We start from the raw sequence: 20865 nt of genomic DNA, 5'->3' as shown, positions 1-20865 counted from the left end.
GAGAGAAATATCCTGCCTTCAAGTGCATGTCACTTTCCCAATTAGAGATTATAATTACAAATTGAGTTCTGTCCTGACAGTAGGGTGTAAATACATGAAAAAATTGATCCAAACCTGAGGGGGAGTTCCCTCAGAGTTTGTTAAGGATGGCAGCATTTGAGAAGATGAAATCTTGAACATTAGATTTGCTTTATTTATTCCAATATTTATTATTTCATGATTGAAGTTATTCCCTTCTTCTTCCACATATGCTCATATTCCATATTCAAAGAATTTTTGTTATTGTAGTTGGTTCCTTTCTTGCTCTCTGGTTGTCTTACATTATTACAGTGAAAAACAACAAAAAACGTAAATGTCACAATTACCATCTATTCGTGGCACGTGAAGGCAACATTAATTGGCAGTCCAGTGATGGTGAAAGGTGCGTGTAAGGATGGTCTCAGCGTGGCTCCACATTAGTGCAGCAGTGATTTGCGATGTTTGTACAGAACTTTGCTGCCTTCCCTCACTGCCCCACCCACCACTTTGGCTGCAGAAGTGATTGTCAGTGGTGTGGAGGCCAAGGCCGCTGCCTTCTGTACCACTTTCACCTTCTTTCCCCCTTTGCCCTTTCCCTTTTCCATGAGGCCAGCCCCCTCCACAGCCCCCTTCCCCACTGCTGTGAGGAGCTCACACCAGAAGAGCTTTTCAGCTCTCCTTCTGGCTTCTTCTTCCTCCTTCCTCTTCCTCTCCTCTTCTATTCTTTGCTTTCTTTCTACATCTTGGCATTGAAGGTTTACTTCCCCTACATCTTCCCCCTCCCCCAAACTCAGTCCTAGGATCCTCTGCTGTATCTCCTGGATGGCTTTCTCTGCCTCTTGGTACATGGGGCTGGAATAGTAGCTCCTCCTATTCTCTTCTACCAGCTTGTAAATTTTGTCTAACAGCTCTATGACTTGAGTACGGTCACTGGAATGTATGGTATTGTCGAAGACATGGTATCCACCCTGACACCTGTGGACGAAGTCTGAGAGCTCCTTGCTCTCCTTGAGAAAATCTTCAATTGCTTTGCCCTTTAACTGGTCACCCCAGGTAAACAGGACCATTGTGTATTGTGATGCACATTTTCCAAATGTGGCCTCTATCCAGTCCATGGTATGCTGCTCCTCCTGGGTGAACCTACCAGGCTGAAGAACCACCAGGAACACATGGGGGCCCGGTGCTGACAGGACAATGGAACGACCAACCTCCGCCATCAGCTCTCCAGGGGACAACCGAGTGTCAAAAAACCCTGGCGTGTCAACCACAACCAGAGTTTTCCCCTCCATCTCAGCACTGTGTCTCTCACATTGGCATGTCACTGATGCAGGGGAGATGTCAGCTCTGAACGCCCCTCTCCCCAAGACAGTGTTTCCAGAGGAGCTTTTTCCTGTGCCAGTCTTGCCAAGTAGGACCATCCGCACTTCTTGCTGATTGCCGCTGGGCCCAGGTGGCTCTTGGAAATGGAAAAGAGGGGAAAAAAGGTATTACAGCAAAAATTATTCATTGCTTTAGTGCTGAGGTTTTCATACTCTGGGTCCCTTTAGAAGTTATTGCTATAATTTATTTTAGTGAAGTGCAGTCAAGTGAAAGTGAAAGTGAAGTGATTGTCACTTGTGATACACAGCAGCACAGCACATGGTGCACACAGTGAAATTTGTCCTCTGCATTTAACCCATCACCCTGAGTGAACAGTGGGCAGCCATGACAGGCCCCCGGGGAGCAGTGTGTGGGGACGGGGCTTTGCTCAGTGGCACCTCAGTGGTACCTTGGCGGATCGAGATTCGAACCAGCAACTTCTGATTACAGGGCCAATTCCTTAACCACTAGGTCACCACTGCCCCACTTAATATCTTCACTTGAATGAAGACTTGACAGTGGATGACTGTCAATACAAAATAATATTCATATTAGGAATAAAAGCACCTGCTGTGTAAATGAGTTGAATAGTTCAACGCCTATCATAGTCAGGGTGGGTGTGTGCATCTTGAAAAGTCTGACAACCTCTGAAATAGTTACATATATGTGAGATTTGCAGTGTCATTCAGATACAGTGCAGGTGAAATGTATGCACTAAGATTCACTGCATTAACTTTTTTTTTTTTATTGTGCCATGCCTATTGTATTAAATAATGAAATTAGAGTTTGAATTGCGTCCAAACTCATCAGGTCAGTGTAGTAATATTATTTGCCCCAATTGCTTATGGATGCATGCAATGGATGTTTTCTGGGTTTTTGAGGCGTCAGCAGATCGCGACGAAATGCGTTCCACGTTACGACCACCACAGCGCCGATCCCACCTACCCAAATCCGCCTGTGCGTTGTGCGGCGAGGACGCCATATTCTGAGGTGAAGACGAGGAAGATGATGGTGTGGTTCGTGCGGCGGCGGCGGCTCCGCTGTGCGTCAGAAGGCAGCGGACGGGAGGGGAGCTGCAGGAAAACGCAGAGCTGGCGGAGGCAGTCAGTGAAGGGCATAGCTTGGTTAAAGAGAAAGGACTCTTTCGGTTTTAATAAAAACAGGGCACATGGGCACACAGAGCACGGTAAAAATGACTGAACGAGGATGGGACATTTATGCTAATTATCACAATGGAAACAGTGAGGAAACACAAGTCAAGGCCCATACAAAATCCCTGGATCCCTGAATGTGTCCTCTGGATTTAACTGGGGCAGTGGTGGCCTAGCAGTTAAGGAAGAGTCCCCGTAATCAGAAGGTTGACGGTTCGAATCCCGATCTGCCAAGGTGCCACAGAGCAATGTACCATCCCCACACACTGCTCACTGTATGCTGTGCTGCTGTGTATCATTTCACTTTAACTCATAACCTTAGTGATTCTTAATAGACGGTACCTTGGCAGTCTGGGATTCGAACCGGCAACCTTCCGATTAGGGGTCTGCCAGGCCACGAGCCAATAAATTAGCTCCCAGTGTTTGTCTAGGTGAGGAATGCACAAGTTAAGAAATGCTCCAGGGAGACTGTCCCCTGAAACTACTGATTGTAAGTCGCTCTGGATAAGGGCGTCTGATAAATGCCGTAAATGTAAATGTAAGAAAGAGAGACACAGGTGGCGTTATTCTCTAATGTGGAAAGAGCAGGTGTTGTGAATTTTGTTTAATTTGGGTTATGGATATGGATATGGAATGCACATTTCTCTGTGCCGAAGTGTGCATAATTCCCAATTTCCTGACTTCACATTGCTGCCTTTGTTAATTCATCATTTATACAACTACACAAAAGTAAGTACAGAAGGGACAGAAGAATATAAAGATGTGAGGAATCATTTTAATTCTTGACTCAAAAAACGTTCACAAGCCCCTCCATTTTTAGAACTATGAAAAGAGTGTCGACTAATTAAGCCCGTGACCTTGATGCTTGGTATTTTCTCATCAGTTCTGTTGAGTTAAAGAGACCTAGAAAGGACCTTTTAATTTTTGCCCCCTCAGTCTTCCTGAACTAGCTTACCCCAAATCTATCATTCAAGAGACTTCAAGTAAGATAAGAATAATGAAATATTATTTCAAAGTGCTACATTATCATTTCCTGGGTTCATGTGGAAATTATGAGGCTAAAACATAGGCATTCGCAATGTCCCTGTTTAAAATAGTATGAATCAATAGTATGAATTTCTGGCATCATTTTCAAAACACAGTGTGTTCAGACATTTTCATTATATACAATGTAAACATGGACATATAACACATAAATTGTTTAGCACACCTTTCCATATGAGTCTGGCTTTTTGCAAAAATGCATACTTCATTAAATGTCAAAATAATTTTTTTAAATATTATTTTATACTGATTACTGATATAATTTTACAATGATTTTGTACCAATAAATGAGTTTTCTAATCACTTCTAACTAATTACACTAATCACTTCTAAACTAACAGAATACACCATTATATATACACCAAAAATCACGTTCTACATAAGCTTGTATTAATTTCTTCCTATATGTGGCTATTCTTTGGAGGAGGTCACCCATTCCACCAAGCATCTCACAGGCAGACTCTGAACTTTGCTTTTATTTGCTGCTGCAGCACTCTCATGGGGCCCGGCCCAGGCAGGACTTGTAGAGGTTCCAGAGAAGGATAAAAGTTCCTCTGACACACCACTTCCTCCCTTGGGATGCAGCCAATGTTGTGAATGGGGATATTTTTCATGGTTGCCATACTCCAATGCTGACTCAAAGCAACAGTCAGATTCAAGCCTCAAGTCTACGGGACTCAGTCCTAAGAAGCTCTTGCTTTGGAGTTCAAATTTGTCAAACCTCTCAATCATCCAAGCCACAGGGTCATGTTTCTCATCCTCTTTCAATAAGCTGAATGGGGCAAATGAGTCCGATTGTTGAAGGCAGGACATTTGCTGGACTTCTTTGTTGACGCTGAAGTGCAGAGAATCATTTGCACAACCGTCACCAGCATGGTGTTGTTCTAGCTTTTCTGCCAGTGCCAGTCTTGTTGATTCTGCAGCCCCATACCGGACAAGAGGATCCGAATCTGTGTGGCTAAAATATTCTGGAGGACAATATGTGAAGAACTAATGACAAAAATGCATATATAAGTTATTATTGACTTTTCAGCATGGACATCTCTCTGGGTACCTGAAAGTGTTTTTTGAGTACGTAGGTGACGAGGCATTAGTGTGGTAACATCTCGTCTATGTTCTTGTTCTTCTAAGGCCACAGAAGCTGGAGGTGGCTGCCCTCCCAATACCAGCCCCAAGGGCACAGTGCCAGTGCCCTGTTTGGACCGTATGCACTGCATCACATCCATGATCCAGCGAACCTCCCTCCACACCAAATCCAGGCTCTACAACAAGACATAGAATCTTTGGATTATGCACCATATCCTGTGTAGTCTTAATAGAATTTGCATCAAGCACGCTCAACAAAAGTCTGACCTATGAACTGTATGGGAATAGATGCATGTTCTTGTTCATAAAAATCATAAAAATTCTAAAAAAAAGTATTGCAAAAAATATTATCAAACAATGTTAATAGCATTACATAAATTTGTATTAAGATAAATGATTAAATCTTAATTATTTATCTTAATACAAATTAAGACTTAATCATTTATCTTAATACAAATTTATGTAATGCTATTACAAAAAGAAATTTAATTCACAGCTTTTGCCTAGATCTGGAAATTGTTCAATAAACTAAGAAAGTTTTAAAAGAGAACACAGCACCCACCTGTGAGAGCTCAGTAACGTGGCTGAGACGTTCTCTGGCCACAGCAATCTCTTTGCTGTCAAGTGCTTCTCGCAAAGCCTGCTGGGAAAGATAGGCGTCCAGTTCCAGACGCACCCAGGCCTGGCAGTATTTACCAAGGAAATCATGTGCATATGCCCCGAAATGCACTTGAGAATGGAAAAGAGAAGAGATGCACTGTTAACCTGTTAACAAACATCCAACTCCTCTGAATTCATCAGTAGGATCTACTGTTTCTGATGAATGGTTAAAAATGTAAGCCCATATTTACCAAGCTCAAATACTGTAAGGGGTATGTTCAGACCAGGATCCTGAGTGCTCTCCATAAAGCCGTAAGAGACAGTGAACTCCTTAGTGGGTGGCAACAGGAGTAGCAAGGAGAGCTTTTCTCCAAACTGCAGCAGCTCCTGTGTGTAAACCCTGTACTGATAGGCCTGTAGACCAGATAATGTCTCATGAGATGAAAATGGCTCTGAGGTAATACAAAAACAGTTAAATCTTAATGAGGAAAAATATGTTAATTAAGTAATACCCTGTATAGGGGAATGTTGAGTCTTGTCAAGAGGACTGTGATGGCAGACCTCAGAGCTTGAACAAACATCATTAAACTGGAGCTTTCAGACTTTCTCTCATCACCCAGCACAGACCTGCTGCCTTGTGTCTGCAGCCAAAGCCACTCGTCCCTTGAAGACAAATATTTCAAACTGTGAGGAGAATACATTTATATATGAATAAAGGTATGATATGATTTTACTTGCCCATACAAGATATTACTGTTCATAATTATAGATTCTTAAAATAAAGTCCTTGTGTTGCTTCTTTGCTCAGAACACACACATCACCTGGAGACGTGGGGGTTGGTCCGAACCCTGGCGTGATAGAGCAGATTGGGCAGGCGCTGTGGCACCAGCACCGTGAGCTGTTCCACTGAGCTACTGAGCTTCAGGATGCCCACGTGTAGACCTGGGTGTGCCTGTTGCCCACTGTGCCTGTGGTAGGACATCTTCTCCTGCAAGAGAAGTTAGTAAATAGCAAATTAGCACATGGACAACGTAACAGCTTTTTAAACTCAAAATAAAAAATAAAATCAAAAGTATTTGATTTTGGGCAGTGGAACTGTGTCATCATGGGTTCTCTGACTTGTCTGCCGACACACTTCAATCAGAACCAGTAATCATTATTTATCATTATAATCTGAGCTTTCACTCTGCATATTGCAGATTTTGATACAGATATATTATTTTATTTTAGCATGCACAATAAATATTAAAGGGTAAACAAAACACTTATCAAAGTCTTCTTACTCTGCCATTGAGGTCAAAAGTATTACCCCCCTCCCTTATGAAATTAGACAACACTTTTGATTTCTCCATGAAAATGACAAGTGTTTGTTATTTTGGAAAAAAATACTCTATAATTAACAATCTCCACTAAGTTTAACTAGGATATTTTATTGATACACTGAGCTGAAACAAGAAAGGTAAAAAATGAGACACCCCAAATTATTTGCCCCCTGGCCATTCATAGTCAACTGTGCACCCTACTGAGGCACAACTGACACCAGTCTCTTACTAGTGTCATGATCTGGTCTGGAAGGGGTTACTTGTTTCCCCATGTTGGTCCTGTGTAATTTCTGTGTCCCCTGTGTCTGCCCTGTTCGTTTCTGTTCACCGTCAGGTCTTTGTTATGTTACCTGTTCACCGTGTTATCGGATGTCTCCCCTGTCCTGTACTTCACAAGATTAAACCCCGGTTTTGTGACGTTGTGCGAATGCGTCCTTCTTCCTCGTCATCTCATCATCTCTGTTTACCTGCCTTGCCATGCCAAATGGCCATGACAACTAGATTATCTTTAGTCCAGGATCTTGGTTTTGGTATCCTTGAGGACTAATTTAGATGTATGCTTTGGGTCATTGTCTTGTTGGAAAACCCAGAAATTACCTAAGCCTAGGCTTTTTTTCATGATGCCATGTACAAGGCTTCCTCTGCCTGAGGCTGCCCCACAGCATAATGCTCCCACCACCATGTTTAACTGTGGGAATTGTGTTTCTAGGCCTCTCCATTTCTTTGCCAACATAAGCAACTCATCTTTAACTTTGTGCAAATGTGCAAACCTCAGTTGGGCTCTGATATTGCGCTTTTTGAGTAAAGGGGTTCTTGTGGGATGATGGCCGTGAAGTCCACCCCATTTTTTCTATATTTCACATAAAGCAAGCCTAAACAATATTTTATATTATAAAATGTACCAAACGTTAATAAATAGCACTGGTGAATGTTTGATTATATCAAGTTTCATTAATGCTGCAAACATTGGGAAGAAGTTTAGGAAAATGTTCCATGATTCCTGGGGACTAATAATTTTGGCCTAAACTGTATAAATAACTGTACTCAGTTGGTTCCCTTTGAATTATTAATTAACCAGTATGCAAACCCACTAAGGGATCATTGACCGTTAAATATTAACTATGCTGCATGATGTCTGTTCTTTGTCTAAAGTCAATCAAGGAAGCAGTAGTTAATCATTAATTATTAATTAATTAATAATGTTCAGTTCCTGACAAAGTGTAGAAAATCTAAATTATTGGTTACATTTAATTAATTGTATAATTCTTCTTTTTCCTATATTTGTGTTCTAATTGTACAGAACATGCTTAAATAAAATTTCTTTCTTTCTGTCACTTCATTTAATGTACCTTGAGATGGCCCGTGACTATGTCCAAGGCTGTGGGCTCAGGCAGTAAGGCTGTCTGGCTGGGATTCTTCTCCATGTGGGAAAGGGGAACCCAGTGAAGGATATGGTCCGAGGAGTAGGCAGGAGGTAGACACTCCTTTAAGGTCATAATCAACATGTTGCCTTGTCTGTCTTTTATGGGCTCAAAGTACACCTGCCCAATATCCTGTGTCCTAAGAGCAGCCTGCAAAGTTAATATAAGTGAATGACTGAATGCATAAGAAAATAGTGAATGGTGGAAACTGGTCTGCATTGCAATGAAAACACCTGGTTTGTGGAGATATTGAAAAATGGGTCACAGTCAGTGACTGGCCCTCACCTGGAGCTGTGCCACCGCCCGCAGAACACTGTGCCTGTTCTGAAGAAGGGATGAGGAGGAGGAGAGGGATGACCGAAGAGCCTGCTGTAAGCAGGGCACCTGATCCCATGCATAAGATAGCTGAGAGACAGAGAAAGTTTATATAGGTAAGCCTCATATAAACACACACACGCACACATATATATGACTATGAAAAAACAACCTTGGCAAGCCAGATAAAATCCTGCATGATGGAGGTAGAGCAACACTGGATCTCCACTAATGGGAATTGGTCATCAGCAGTAACCAGGACTTTGTCCTTAGTGTAAAACACAGCCAACATGTATACCCCCCTAACAAAAAAAGGGAAGTTAACAGTATTTACATTTTACAGGCACAGATATTTGTGCATAAGAAAACAATTGTTTGTGGTTTGTGTATATGATTACTGTAGTGTAAGCCTCCCAGTATTACCTCTGCAAGTGTCGCACAAATGTGTTGGGGGACTGAAAAAGCTGCTTCAGGCTTCGTGAGACAGACACTCGCTTGGAGGGGCTTATCTGCTTCGGTGCCTCTGGGATATCAGACATAGAGGCATGAGGGCATTTCATTCATTACCCTGCTCTTGACTGCAGAGTCTAATAGCGATTTACAGAAAATTAAAGTCTCACTCATTTATCCTACTTACTCTGGCTCATTTCACCCAGGGTGAGAGCTATTCAAGCATCTGTTTTTGAGCATGGCTGTGCATAATGGCCACTTCAGCAGAACTTGAAATAGTAGCTATTTGCCAGTTCACATTGTGGATTGTAATGGAGAAAACAATTTGGCTTGTACCATGTTAGTGTAAGGTATACCAATAAAAAGTGACTGCTCCATGTGGCTTATCCATGGATAAGTGGCTAAAAGAGAATTCATACAGGGCTCGATTTGACATTTCTATACTTAACAGTACATGTAATATCCTTATTTGCATATTTAAATATTAGGTATCAATTAATCCACCTGGCTTTGTATTTTGCATGTAAATTAGAGGACGCTCTAGGCTTCTTCTATCAGTGAGTAATATCTTGGCCTAGCATATATCATTTGTTAGTTTGGAATAGGAGCCAACCAGTGTGATAGATTTAAAATATTAAATGCTATTTTTGTTGCATTATGCATTATGAATCGAATAAACAAACCCAAAAGGTGTTGAACAATTAAATTTATTAATGTATTCCTGATATATAAAATGAAGTTTGGGGGTTACCTGTACAGAAGCCTCTGTAGTGTGGCTCTCTGATCTGTTCCAGCAATTTCCTCACTTCATCCTCCAGGCTACTGCGGCGAATCCTAACTCCATTGCACTCCAACCAGCCTGCAGTGGGAGACAAAGTAGACACACAGTGTTTGACAAACTGTTGTGTTTTGTATGGTTTTGGTTACTACATACTTTTTTATATCTACAATAACACTTACATATATTTGAATAAATGCTGAAACCAAATGGAAACCTCACAACTATAAAAACAATAATGGACAGCCATACCCAAAAGAGACCCCACACTTAAAAAACATATATGTTGAATGTGGAATTGGTATTCTGCAGTGTGGTGTTTGGGCACTGATTTCACTGTGTTGCTCTTCTTCCTGCTACAATTATAGCCACTTCTTCCTGCAACTAAAAATAGCTACTGCTATATTATTGGTTTATTTCATGCTGTATTTACATATACTTACTGGAGGGGGCAGCACAGGCTGGAATAGAAGTCTGAGGAGGACCCCATCCCTTCACATTGTAGGCACTCACTTTCACATAGTACAGCTCTCCCTAAAGCACAGACATTTTTGGCATTTTAATCTATCTATAATCACCTTCATTATCACAAAGCAGGACAAATTTTACTTGGGAATGTTATTGAACATTGCAACACTTGATTTCCCTTGATTGTAACATAAGTGCTAAAACCATATGGTCAATGCAATAAATACATTCAAGCTCAGGAGTATATGTTTTCCCTTACTGTGTTGAGTCCTGTGATGCTGTAAACAGGATTCCTTGTGTCATCGATATAGCCAGTTCCACTTAAAGTCAAAAAGGCATCTGAGTTGCTCCACTCCACTGGATATACACCATAATAACATCATGAATCAGTCACAATTCTTTTCTAGCCAAGGGTGACAGTTGCACACTCAAGTAATCTTCCCCAGAGAAGAAAGGGGGTGAGAAAAGACCAAATACCTTACAGGACCTGCCATTTCACTTGTGACCACTGAGGTATTTTTTTTTACTTTTTATTTTATACTATATCAATATATGACAATCACTTTCACTTTATAGTGCCCATTGAAGCAAATTTGTAGAACTCTACCTTTGTAACGAATGACCAGTCCAGTAGCCACACAGGCTGGCTCTCGGATGGTAACTAATAGTGATGTTGCACTCATTACCATTAAATTGGCATGACTCGGAGGGCCTGGGGGGACTTAAAGAAATGAGAAAAGATGCGATGACAAACACAAATGGAAATGGGTGTTATTTTGTTTACCAGTGCTGTGTACATAGAGGAATAGATCCGATGTGTACAATACATCATATCAAAAAACTATCTATTCCTCTACCTTATCTATAAAACACAGGCTTCGCTGTGATGAGTAAACAAAATTCAGATGTAAACACATTTTTCACATAAATGTAAAAATTTTAATACTTGTGAAACAATTCCCAAGAAGGGGTGTGTCGCTATATGTCAGGAAGAAACTAAAAAACGTGAGCCTTATCTGTTCTGAAGATGACCTATGACCCTTGCCTCCTGTATTACCTGTGTGTTGAAACCTGTCCCTCATCCTGCAGTACAGTTTCTGCCGAAGACTCCAGTGGTGCAGCTGTTGCTGGCAATCGGCATCAGCTTGAAGCCCTGCCCGTGCTCGTCTCAGGAGCGCAGCTCTTCTTTCAGCCACCCGCTGACCAGCCAGTGTCACAAGGGCATCTAGTTTCAGGGCCCAGTCAGACGGCTGGCACACTGGAGCACATGCAGGGAAATTTCAGGTGGAGGTGAGTGGGATACATTTCATAATGTTCAAATAAAGCAGCAATTCTTCCATCCTCACTATCCTGGTCTTTTTTCTGTCTGGTAACCTGTCTGCATTTTTTGGTTTAAAGATGACAGTGCCTTTTGGTGTTACGAGCAAATAGAATGAAGGCAAATAAAGGAATAATAGAGGAGATAGATCCTTGCACTTGGTTTTATATGTGTGTTTGGCATGTTTTTGAGAAAGTACGGTACATTAGAGCTATCAAACATTATTACATTAATCTACTGGGTGTCAGAAATAATGGCACTCAAACATTAGTTCTTCCTCTTTTAGAAACAGATAACATTTTCTGTGAGATTAGCAAACATGCCCCAATCTGTTGAATTTTGAATATATAGGGCTCTTAATGTCTGTGGTGTGTCGATCAGCCTACAGATCACCTGATTCAAGCTAAACAGAAACCAGGAATGAATGAAACAAAAGACTGAAAATTCATAATGCTACATTTTCTGGTTAATTGCATAAAACAAGATATAATGGAGAACAAATTCATTTTGACAGGCCTGCCTTGAAAGAAAAAGATTGCGTTTATGCCTATTTATCTTTATGAGTGTGTGAGTAGGTAGGCAGTGAAGGCAAATGAAGCAATGCTTCATTTGAATGGCACATTCTTCATCTCAGACCAATAGCATGCAGTGGGCACAATTCTACTTCTATATAATGATTATCTTGAATGTACCATTAAGGAGCTTTCTACTCAGATTAAAAAGGTGAGGCTTGAAAGAATGAAAAACAAAATATTTTTTTTTTTTAAGAAATTCTGTGCAATTCTTCTTATATGTAATTCAAACCATGCTTACTCACACTGAGGGTTGTGTCGACCTCCAGCTTTAACCAGCACTTGGAAGAGAGTGGAATTGTGGGTATGGACCGCCACATCCAGGGGCACAAGTCCCTCCTCACTCACACAGTTCACCCCTCTCTCTCTCTTCATCTCCCACTCCTTTGCTGTAAGCTTTTCACTCTCCCCTCCTCCACACCCTCTGTCCCTGAACAGCAGACTCTGAACAGCGAGTACGTCCTCGCTCTCCACAGCCTCCCACAGAGTCTTGAAAGGCAGAGATGATAAGAGAGAGAGAGAGAATTGAGTAAAGGGAACAATCGTGAAATAAACTGACAGAGAAAGAAAGAAAATTGGGGGAGACAGAGAACATTTCAATAATGTGAAACCCGGACACAACAAATACAATGACTTCAAGTTAAGCAGATTAATAAAGAATCCTGCAGATGCGCATACTGAGAGCTATGCTAAGAGAAGGCAAAAATGAGAATTTCAATGAGGGAGTAGAGACAGTCAGAGATACTGCCAAGATATGTGATGTCATTTTATGGACTGTAATTGAAAATTCATCATACATTTGATGCACACTCTGCATGGTTTCTCATGACATGAAAAGAAAATAGGACAGATATACATATGCAACTCTGTGCCCTTGATTGCATATTATCATGCCAATTTTCTCTGTTCCAGAAAGACTTGACTGAGATACTTTTATGGTTTTAGCGTTTGCTGATTTATGACCAGAATTGTCATTGTGTATGATATAGAAACTAAATAATGGGTAGAAAAAGATAGAAATAATTGTCATTGTGTATGGTATGTTTTTTTTAGTTCATTTGGGATAGGATTTGTATACTATTGATTCAGAGCCAGCATGGGCATCTTATTCCACAGGGGATCATTTAAAAACTGCACTGAAGCACAGCAACACACCACCCATCCTGGGAATGAGTTAGTCAGGTGTAAACGTAATGTGTCTCACAGTTGGCTTGCCCATGGCAGTGGCATTCTCCTCTTCATCCTCTGGGGAATCTCTGCCCCTCAGCTTCACCGACAGGTTCCTGTCGATCCGTTTAGGGCACACAGGCCCAAGGGACTTCCTCCTTTTGGGGGTGTCTCTCACTGTCAACGACATAGCAGTGAGGAAAAGAGAGAGTAGAGAAAACTCCAGGAGGAAAGGTAGGAAGGAGGGAAGAGCTGGAGACAATACACGTTGCACAACTTTGTACAAAGCACACAGGAAAGCTGAGATTGGGTTTGAGTGTTGCATAGGAGGCATAAGCAGAAAAGAAAAATTTACTTAAGATAACATATGTGTTTTCTCCATATTATATTCACCTCTTATTGATGATACAGAGTACATTTGACTGCAGTGCACTGACTCTTCATTAACTTTTTTTCTGTCCATTATTCATAAGCTTTGAGACCATTTAGACATCTAGATTTGTAATCAATGCAATTTCAAGGTTATGAAATGTCTATTTGGATGTAATGACGGGGTGCCTGTTTCACATAGATCGCCAACATCGTGTTTTCATCACCTTTGTTACCTTTTGCTAAAATCTGTTTCCCTTTTTTGCAGAGAAAATGCATATATTAGACCTGAATGTCTTATTGACGTATGTACAGGATCCCACCCACAACGATTATGCCAACATATACACACCTTGACATTTGCATACACGTTTGTTTAATGTACATATATATACATACATTATAACCATTGGCAGGTGAAGTGAATATTATATTTTATTTTGCTAAAATGGCCCCTGGTATAGTATATATTACGCTGCAAATTAACATGTTGTCTTTGAAGATAATGTGTGGTGCTTTGGCCAATGTTCTGCTGGGAATCTTCATTCATGTGAATGTTACTTTTACACACACCACCTACCTACATGCTGTTGCTGACAAAGTACACCCAATCTTGGAAGTGGTATTCCCTGATGGAGGTGCCCTCTTTTCACTCACTGCCACAATGTAAAAATGGATTGAGGAGCACAACAAGAAATTCAATGTGTTGACTTGGCCTCCAACTTCTGCAGATCCAATCGAGCCTCTGTGAGATTTGATGGGAAAATGTCATCCAGAGGCAGCACCCTTTAACTTACAGGATCTGCTACAGACACCACAGATTTCCTTTGGAAGTCTACATGTATTTTTATGCAAGTATGCACCAGCCGTAAAAATAAACACTTAAGGTTATTAAAACATGGACATCATTTTACTTGTGTTATTCATTTTATAGGATAAACAATAGTTCCCAGTGTTCACAAATTTCTCCCAGATGCAAATAACACACAAAAATGGATAATCAGGTAAACACAAAACACAAAAAGAATCAGAATTCTTCAGAAATAAAACTCACCCCTTATCTCGATGGCAGTTCACTGATGTTTAATTAAAGGGCAAAGTTTGCATCTTCTTTTGTCTTTCTGGTGTTATTCCTGCTCTTTTAACTTCACGTCGGAAAGCAGAAATAGTGTGCGACCTTGTCTGGCTCGGGTTACAGTCGAACTTCTGGTCAATGACGAAGGGAAGCTTGCAGACACACACACACACATACACACACACGTACTGACAGAAAAAAGAAACCACAGTGTGAGATCACGGTTAATCCCCAAGGCGCCCTCTGCCCTATCTGTCTCTATGCAAACTACAGTATGAATATATACAAATACCAACTCGTTCACGCTAACCCCTTATTCACAAGCAGCAACGACTTGGTCCCAACCATTTAGGAGGTTCAAGCCTAATTGAAGAGAAAAGTTGGTATTTTTAGACTTCTCTAATGCCCCCGTAGCTTGCCAAGAAAAGTGGTAAAAGCACAGTGTGCATGGATGGACACAGTCTCACTCGCAATTTATAGATTTTGTGCACAGGAAGTGGTTGTAGTTGCACTGACTACAATGCTGCTTTATATGTGCTTTCAGATTAAAGGGGTGTGAGTTGTTAACAGCAAAAGGTAACAAACCGACAACTCAGACTTTCATCAACTAAATTGCAGGGGAATTAAGAAAATAAACTGATTGCAGTGAATGTTCTGATGTGTGTGAGAGGCACTGAGATAAGTCAATTGAAAAGCTGCAGAGACAGAATGCAACATGCATGTGGTTACAGAAACACCCCCTCTGACATCTGTCTCCATTGTCATATAGTGGTTGTTGTCATGGAGATAAACAAATTTTGACCTTCAGCCCCAAAGCCACACAGAACAACAATGTATTTGACAATTAACACAATCAATATACAACATAATGAGGTGGATGATGATGCAATATTTAATTGTCTTATTTCAGAAGGCTAACAGAAGAAACAGAAGAACAGAAATTAGCTACCTACTTATTTATTTGCTTTAATCACAAAAAAATGGTTCAAATGCAGTTTAAAGTAGGCTTCAAAGCACTCTTACACAGAGACACCATTATGAGTCATTTAGAAAATGTCACAAAGGTCACAGCTGGTCATACTGTCTGCTGGATGAAAGTGTTTTCTTCATCATTATATATATGCAGTGAGAATCTAATTTAAACACCACAAGAATTTTGTCTGAAGATCCAATAACATTTACACTTAAAAACAAGTGAGAATACATTAAGTGAGAATACACAGCTCTTCATTGAATTCCAATTTAACACAGCAGTGCAATTAGTTTAAAATAAGATGGCTCTCATAATACTGATTACCGATGTTTTCACCATACTTTATTACTCAATAAATGTGAAAATATGCTATGCAGCAATATGTGGTGCCTATTGTGGTAAAAGTGACCGAAACCCCTTTTTGTCAAATATTGATCAAACATTTATTGCATATTTACAGCGGTGTGGGTCCCAACCCGATATCAACATAGAAATTAACTTAGTTATTAACTTAACGTAGTTGCTTCCGCGTTTAAATAACTGCTTAAGATGGAGTTCAAAGTCCCAAATGAGCCAAAACGCCTTTGCTTTTCATGTGCAAGTCTGGGCGCTTCGTGAATCGATGCGCGCGACCTCGCGATGACGTCGACGTGGCTGAAAATCCGCCAAAATCTCCTGACAGGATTTAAACTCGGTAAAATTCGGCTAGTTGTGCTATTTGTGTTATTTCACAATGACAGGAACAAATAAACCTTGATACCATTGAAAAGGGTTACACGTATATACATACATTTCATTTTAGAGGCGAGTCAGCTGGTGTGTTAACTTGAGGTGAGTTTACTTCAGCTAACGTTAACCATGCAGTGTACTAATTGACCGGATATTAACAAGCTCGTACTTAAGACATTTAACATTTTATTGTCCGTCGTTGGAACTACGCTCTGCAGAATGAGCGGCGTGGACGTCGTTTACGAAAAGATTCACTTCAGGCACGACCCGCGCTGGACGGCCAGCGTCGGCAGCGGAGCGGAGGCCAGAGTGCTGTGCGTCGCCTGCTTCACCGAGATGCTGGAGACTAAAGAGGTTTCGGTAAATACACATTGCTGGTGAGCCGAGGCGTGCCGAATTTAGTGTCACTGACCGTCGCTGTCCTCAGACGGTGCGGAAGTCGGCGGCGCTGTCCGGTGTTGGCGGCATGCTGAGGCGCTGTCCCGGTTTTCTCCGGGGCCTGTTGCTGCAGGAGCACGGCGTTTGTCTGCACCTCACGGCGTGCATACTGGGTAAAAAAAACATAAGGCTGCACGTGTTACGTGAAACTGGATAAAAACTATTATTTGTTTGATTCCGCAAAGCTGTTTGGGTGAGACATTAGTAAATGGAAAGGTCGACAAACACTCCACGCTCACATTAAACGAACAGTTAATTATGGACTACTATCTTTTTTTTTTTACTAGCTTAACTCAATGTTTACCACATTAACATAACCTAATAAAGGCTATAAGTTCAACTCTTGACAGATACAAAGAGACATTAAATTCACCTCGGCATTAGCAAACAATGTGAAGATTGCTAACTGAAACCCTGGAGAAACCTGAGTGCACTTGAACATTGTGTACAGTACCAAATGCAGAAAGTCTCAATATGTCCTGAAAATGTGTATCTAGGCAGTGCTATCTGTTTTTTGTAGAAACTAATGCCGCATTTGAGTCAGATTTATTTATCTCAAACTCATACATTATGTAACTTGTAACACTGGCTACAAGTGAAGATATTTTGAAGATTTTCTGTTAAGGAGCCTGCTTTTAAGAGATTATATTGGAAAGAACACAATTAATTGTGTCAAGCCTTTTTACCTTCTAAACCTTCTGTAGGAATGCTCTATACTGAAGAAGATCCTACCACACTTGAGAAGGCTGTTCAGGGTGAGAATGAAAGCCATTGATTTAGCTCAAAATGAATATTTAATGTATTTAGCTGTGATATGTAGGGTATTATATTGATGGCTACATACATTGGATCATTTATGCACTTTTGCATAATGACAGTTTTTATGCTTAAATCGTTCATCAGCACTCAGTCAGTGCTGTATATTGTTTGTGAAATTGGGTGGAGATGTCAGCAAGGTGCCTGGGTTGAGCGGCAGTAGCAGTGTTAAGAAGAGAGCGTGATGCTCCATGTGTTTGCTCCACTCATTTGTGCACTTAACACTCAATCACAAAATGATTGCAGAAAACCCTATCCTACAAATTAAAACAATTGTTTTATTTAGAAGTGAGAAAAAGAGTTTCCCAGTTGTAATGAGCATGTTTTCCTAATTTCCTCAGTTATTGTTTAGGTACTGGATTTTTTTTGCAATCAACGAACCTGTTTAATGTGTGTGTGTTTTTAGTACTGGTTCAACTGCTCCTGGAGCTCCAGAGGGAGCAGTTTGTGCAGAACATTCTTACTAACATACACAAACAGGTGAGGACTGCAGAAACAAAGAAGAACAGTTTTATAAGTGCTTTTTGTTCACTAACTGGACACATTGTTATTTAAATTGTGCCTTTGGCTGTCAACCCTAATTTTTTTATTTGAGCCAAATTGACAGAACACATTGACTGAAACATTATCGAACATTATTGATAATAGTGTACTACAACAATATCACATTTCCATCATATTCAACCTTTATTATTAGTGTCTGCAACTTATTGGAGAAAATTGTCATCATTTGTTTAATGATATAGCAGTGTACTCAGTCATTTCAGTCATGATAACAGATTATTCAGATAAAATGGATTGAGCATAAATAATGCACCAGCCACACTAGAAATCAGGCCACAGGAGAGTAGAAAGAAAGCAAGAACTGATTGACCTATTTTAAAAAATGGCCATATTTTCCCAATGGTACTTGATGAAATGATTCCGCTTCAGAAAATACGAAGTAATATGGAGTATATGGCAAAGCAGGACAATATTTTTTTTTAAACAATAATCTTTTTAAATGTTAAATGCTGGAAAAATAGGTTCTCATGTAATTTTATTAACTGGCAAGCATAATGCATTTTAGCTTGAAAAACCATATTAGCGCAAACAAGGCATGTGGTGTGTGTCTGCAATAATGAGGTATGAACAACTATGAACAACTTTTTGTCCTCAGGTCAACATTTAGCTTCTTATTTTTTCCCCAGAACTGTACATGGGGCCCATCTGTCTGAAATAGCTTAAATGAACATTAGACAGTCAGAACACAGTCTGAAACTGAAAATTAGCCATGGCTGAGAGTAATTGATTTGGTAATTGATTCTGGCGAGGGGCACATTCTACTGTTTTGCATACAAAAACCACATAGTTTATTCAGACTTTTGTTCTCTTCCACTACAGCTGTGTGAACAGGGCAGTGTCAAAGGCTTCATGCCCACCTTTACATTCCTGGGTAAGCTGGTGGATGCTGTTCCTGCTGTGCTGCAGTTTTTGGCTTCTAACTATGGTAATACTCATACCGTAATACTAACAATATGCACTTAATAGATCAAGTACAATATTATCTAGAAAATAGCATACATGTACAGAACTAATTTACACAATTCACTCTGACCTGAAGTGTCAGTTAACACTATACAAATGTAAGAACTTACTGTTTATGTTAGAGGCTGATGTGAATTGAAGGCCAACCCTTAAAAAAACTTTTCTAAACCGAGGACTGAGGTCACAGCACAATGTTCTCAGAGAGGAAAAAAGCATGTTCAGTGAAATGAAATGAGTAACCTCTTGATTGTCGGGATTTGTGAATTTGTGAGCCTTTTAGCCCAGGTGAAGGTGTGTGGGTAGTAGGAAAAATGCAGGTGATGTGAATTATGTTCCCTGATTTTCAATAGCCAGAACTGAGTGGAATGGCACTATAGCACTTTGTTCCCTGTCACTCAGAAACCCATCACTCAGCTTGCCCTTGTGCTGTCGTTTGGGTAACGACAGCCACAGAGAACAGCCAAAGGGAACAGGACCTGTTTCTCCTGTCGTCTGGCCCTACCAGCATCAAACATGCTCAAGTACACTGTGCCACTAAATCAACTATGTACACACTGGCATGCTAGTTTCTAGTATGTGTGCTTAAGTTTATATAATATCAGTCTGCAGAGATACCATGTATAATATTAGCCTGAAATCTACACCATTGCATGGAGCCTCTTTCACGTCCTGATCTTCCCAGTCATTCTCTCCGCTGCCATTCTCATCCTCACTGGGCCCATTTTCCTCCCACAACAGGTCCCATCTGTCACCCTCATCTTCTTTATCCAACTAGCTAAATGGCTTGTCTTTACTGCGCTTACATCTCCCCCTTGGGTAAAGATACAGGAAAGCTCATCTTCCCCATCGCTCCCCGTTTCACCCGGTAAATCTCCCCACTACCCGTCATCATCAATCAGGTCAGAGTCCAGCCAAGACAGTGCGGAGGTAGTGGGGAGGGGCCCACTACTCTGTGCCTGTGAAGACACATTCTTCCAATTCACCCAGCGTAGGACTACAGCATGCCTGCAAGGACAATAATTGGCAGATTCATGACGCATTTTTATAGGGTTAGTCGGCTACAATTGGAATGCAGCACGCACCAGTATTTGAGTAAAAATTATAAACCAGACTGCTGATCTGAGTATCTGACACATGACATCCGCGCCATGCATGTTGTTTTAGGATAGAAGAATATATTAATTACGCTTTTGCTGACAACAATGAAAAATGGTACACTCCAGCCACATGCACTGTCATCAGAACAAAATATGTTTGATAAACAATAAAATCCATCATCCCCCAATTTGTTTTTACTACTGGGTGTAAGTGCTCTTGAACAGTGTATCACGTGTTTAGCACACAGCACACACATACTCTCACATATCTTGTAACACTAGGGCATCCCTCAATACCCACAGCAGCTGCACTTTGCTTATTTGTTCTGGCTTATTTTGCTTATTTTGCTCTTATTTTTGTTATTCTCCCTTGTTAATGTATTCTCAGTGTTGAAAGGCCTGCTTATTGCCTGATAAGCTTTTTCTCTCTCTCTCTATTTCTCTCTATCTTTCTCTTTTGTTCTCCCACTTTCCATTTCCCTTTCTCCCCCACTATCCATATCCCTTTCTGTTGATTTTTTCTTGCTCTCCTCACCAACCCCCATGCTTGCTTATTGTTTATAGGTTAAACATACTGGAGGCTGTGCTCCATTTTTTGTCTTTTTCTCCCCTCCAAATATATTCTGTTCTGCTGCCTGTGTTCCCCAGAGTTTAACCAAGTCTGTTCCACCATACACCTGCCATTGTGCAGCTGCAAGATTTGCTCTCTAACTGGTGCCTTCCGTTTTTCATTATTTTTCTTACTTTATCCCAATATAGCTGTTTGTAGTG

General features: G+C 40.7%; 3 protein-coding genes across 6 annotated transcripts in view; 1 reads left to right on the top strand and 2 right to left on the bottom strand.

Annotated features, from left to right (window-relative positions):
* Positions 1 to 167: 167 nt before the first annotated feature.
* Positions 168 to 2441, bottom strand: LOC114794799 (GTPase IMAP family member 4). Its single transcript, XM_028987594.1, has 2 exons — positions 2323 to 2441; positions 168 to 1474 (listed from the first exon to the last, which is right to left on the bottom strand). Exons 1-2 carry the CDS (start codon positions 2357 to 2359, stop codon positions 456 to 458), a joined length of 1056 nt encoding a protein of 351 aa, XP_028843427.1. The 5' UTR covers positions 2360 to 2441; the 3' UTR covers positions 168 to 455.
* An 856-nt stretch (positions 2442 to 3297) lies between these two features.
* Positions 3298 to 16749, bottom strand: LOC114794796 (ankyrin repeat and fibronectin type-III domain-containing protein 1). 4 transcript variants are annotated; one of them, XM_028987590.1, is made up of 20 exons: positions 16629 to 16749; positions 14494 to 14702; positions 14020 to 14184; positions 13108 to 13370; positions 12149 to 12392; positions 11071 to 11271; positions 10621 to 10734; positions 10273 to 10370; positions 9989 to 10079; positions 9519 to 9626; positions 8741 to 8840; positions 8490 to 8619; positions 8288 to 8407; positions 7931 to 8152; positions 6081 to 6247; positions 5771 to 5921; positions 5510 to 5672; positions 5221 to 5387; positions 4627 to 4834; positions 3298 to 4540 (listed from the first exon to the last, which is right to left on the bottom strand). In XM_028987590.1, exons 4-20 carry the CDS (start codon positions 13258 to 13260, stop codon positions 3984 to 3986), a joined length of 2994 nt encoding a protein of 997 aa, XP_028843423.1. In that variant the 5' UTR covers positions 13261 to 13370; positions 14020 to 14184; positions 14494 to 14702; positions 16629 to 16749; the 3' UTR covers positions 3298 to 3983. The 4 variants fall into 4 exon arrangements, with proteins under 4 accessions (XP_028843423.1, XP_028843424.1, XP_028843425.1 ...); XM_028987591.1 differs by having other exon boundaries at positions 13108 to 13247; XM_028987592.1 differs by having other exon boundaries at positions 13108 to 13247; positions 14024 to 14184.
* mei1 (meiotic double-stranded break formation protein 1) overlaps positions 16436 to 20865 on the top strand; it is a 30640-nt gene continuing 26210 nt past the window's right edge. The window contains exons 1-5 of the mRNA XM_028985919.1: positions 16436 to 16576; positions 16644 to 16767; positions 17359 to 17409; positions 17877 to 17950; positions 18854 to 18959. Coding sequence (XP_028841752.1) covers positions 16436 to 16576; positions 16644 to 16767; positions 17359 to 17409; positions 17877 to 17950; positions 18854 to 18959 — 496 coding nt within the window. The remainder of the gene's footprint in view (positions 16577 to 16643; positions 16768 to 17358; positions 17410 to 17876; positions 17951 to 18853; positions 18960 to 20865) is intronic.

This window comes from Denticeps clupeoides, chromosome 7 (assembly GCF_900700375.1).
Source record: "Denticeps clupeoides chromosome 7, fDenClu1.1, whole genome shotgun sequence".
Lineage (NCBI taxonomy): Eukaryota > Metazoa > Chordata > Actinopteri > Clupeiformes > Denticipitidae > Denticeps > Denticeps clupeoides.
The sequence above is the reverse complement of the archived record's forward strand: the minus strand, read 5'-3'. Positions and strand labels throughout refer to the sequence as shown.

What these genes read in the sequence shown, in the direction of transcription:
- LOC114794799 (XM_028987594.1), bottom strand. Translation starts at nt 2,359, where the DNA reads ATGGCGTCCTCGCCGCACAACGCACAGGCGGATTTGG. An exon ending in CAACGCACAGGCGGATTTGG is followed by an intron (nt 1,475 to 2,322) that starts GTAGGTGGGATC and finishes TCCATTTCCAAG; the next exon opens with AGCCACCTGGGCCCAGCGGC.
- LOC114794796 (XM_028987589.1), bottom strand. Translation starts at nt 13,404, where the DNA reads ATGCCTCCTATGCAACACTCAAACCCAATCTCAGCTTTCCTGTGTGCT. An exon ending in ATTTTATCTGGCTTGCCAAG is followed by an intron (nt 8,408 to 8,489) that starts GTTGTTTTTTCA and finishes TCTGTCTCTCAG; the next exon opens with CTATCTTATGCATGGGATCA. An exon ending in CCTTACAGTATTTGAGCTTG is followed by an intron (nt 5,388 to 5,509) that starts GTAAATATGGGC and finishes TCCATTCTCAAG; the next exon opens with TGCATTTCGGGGCATATGCA.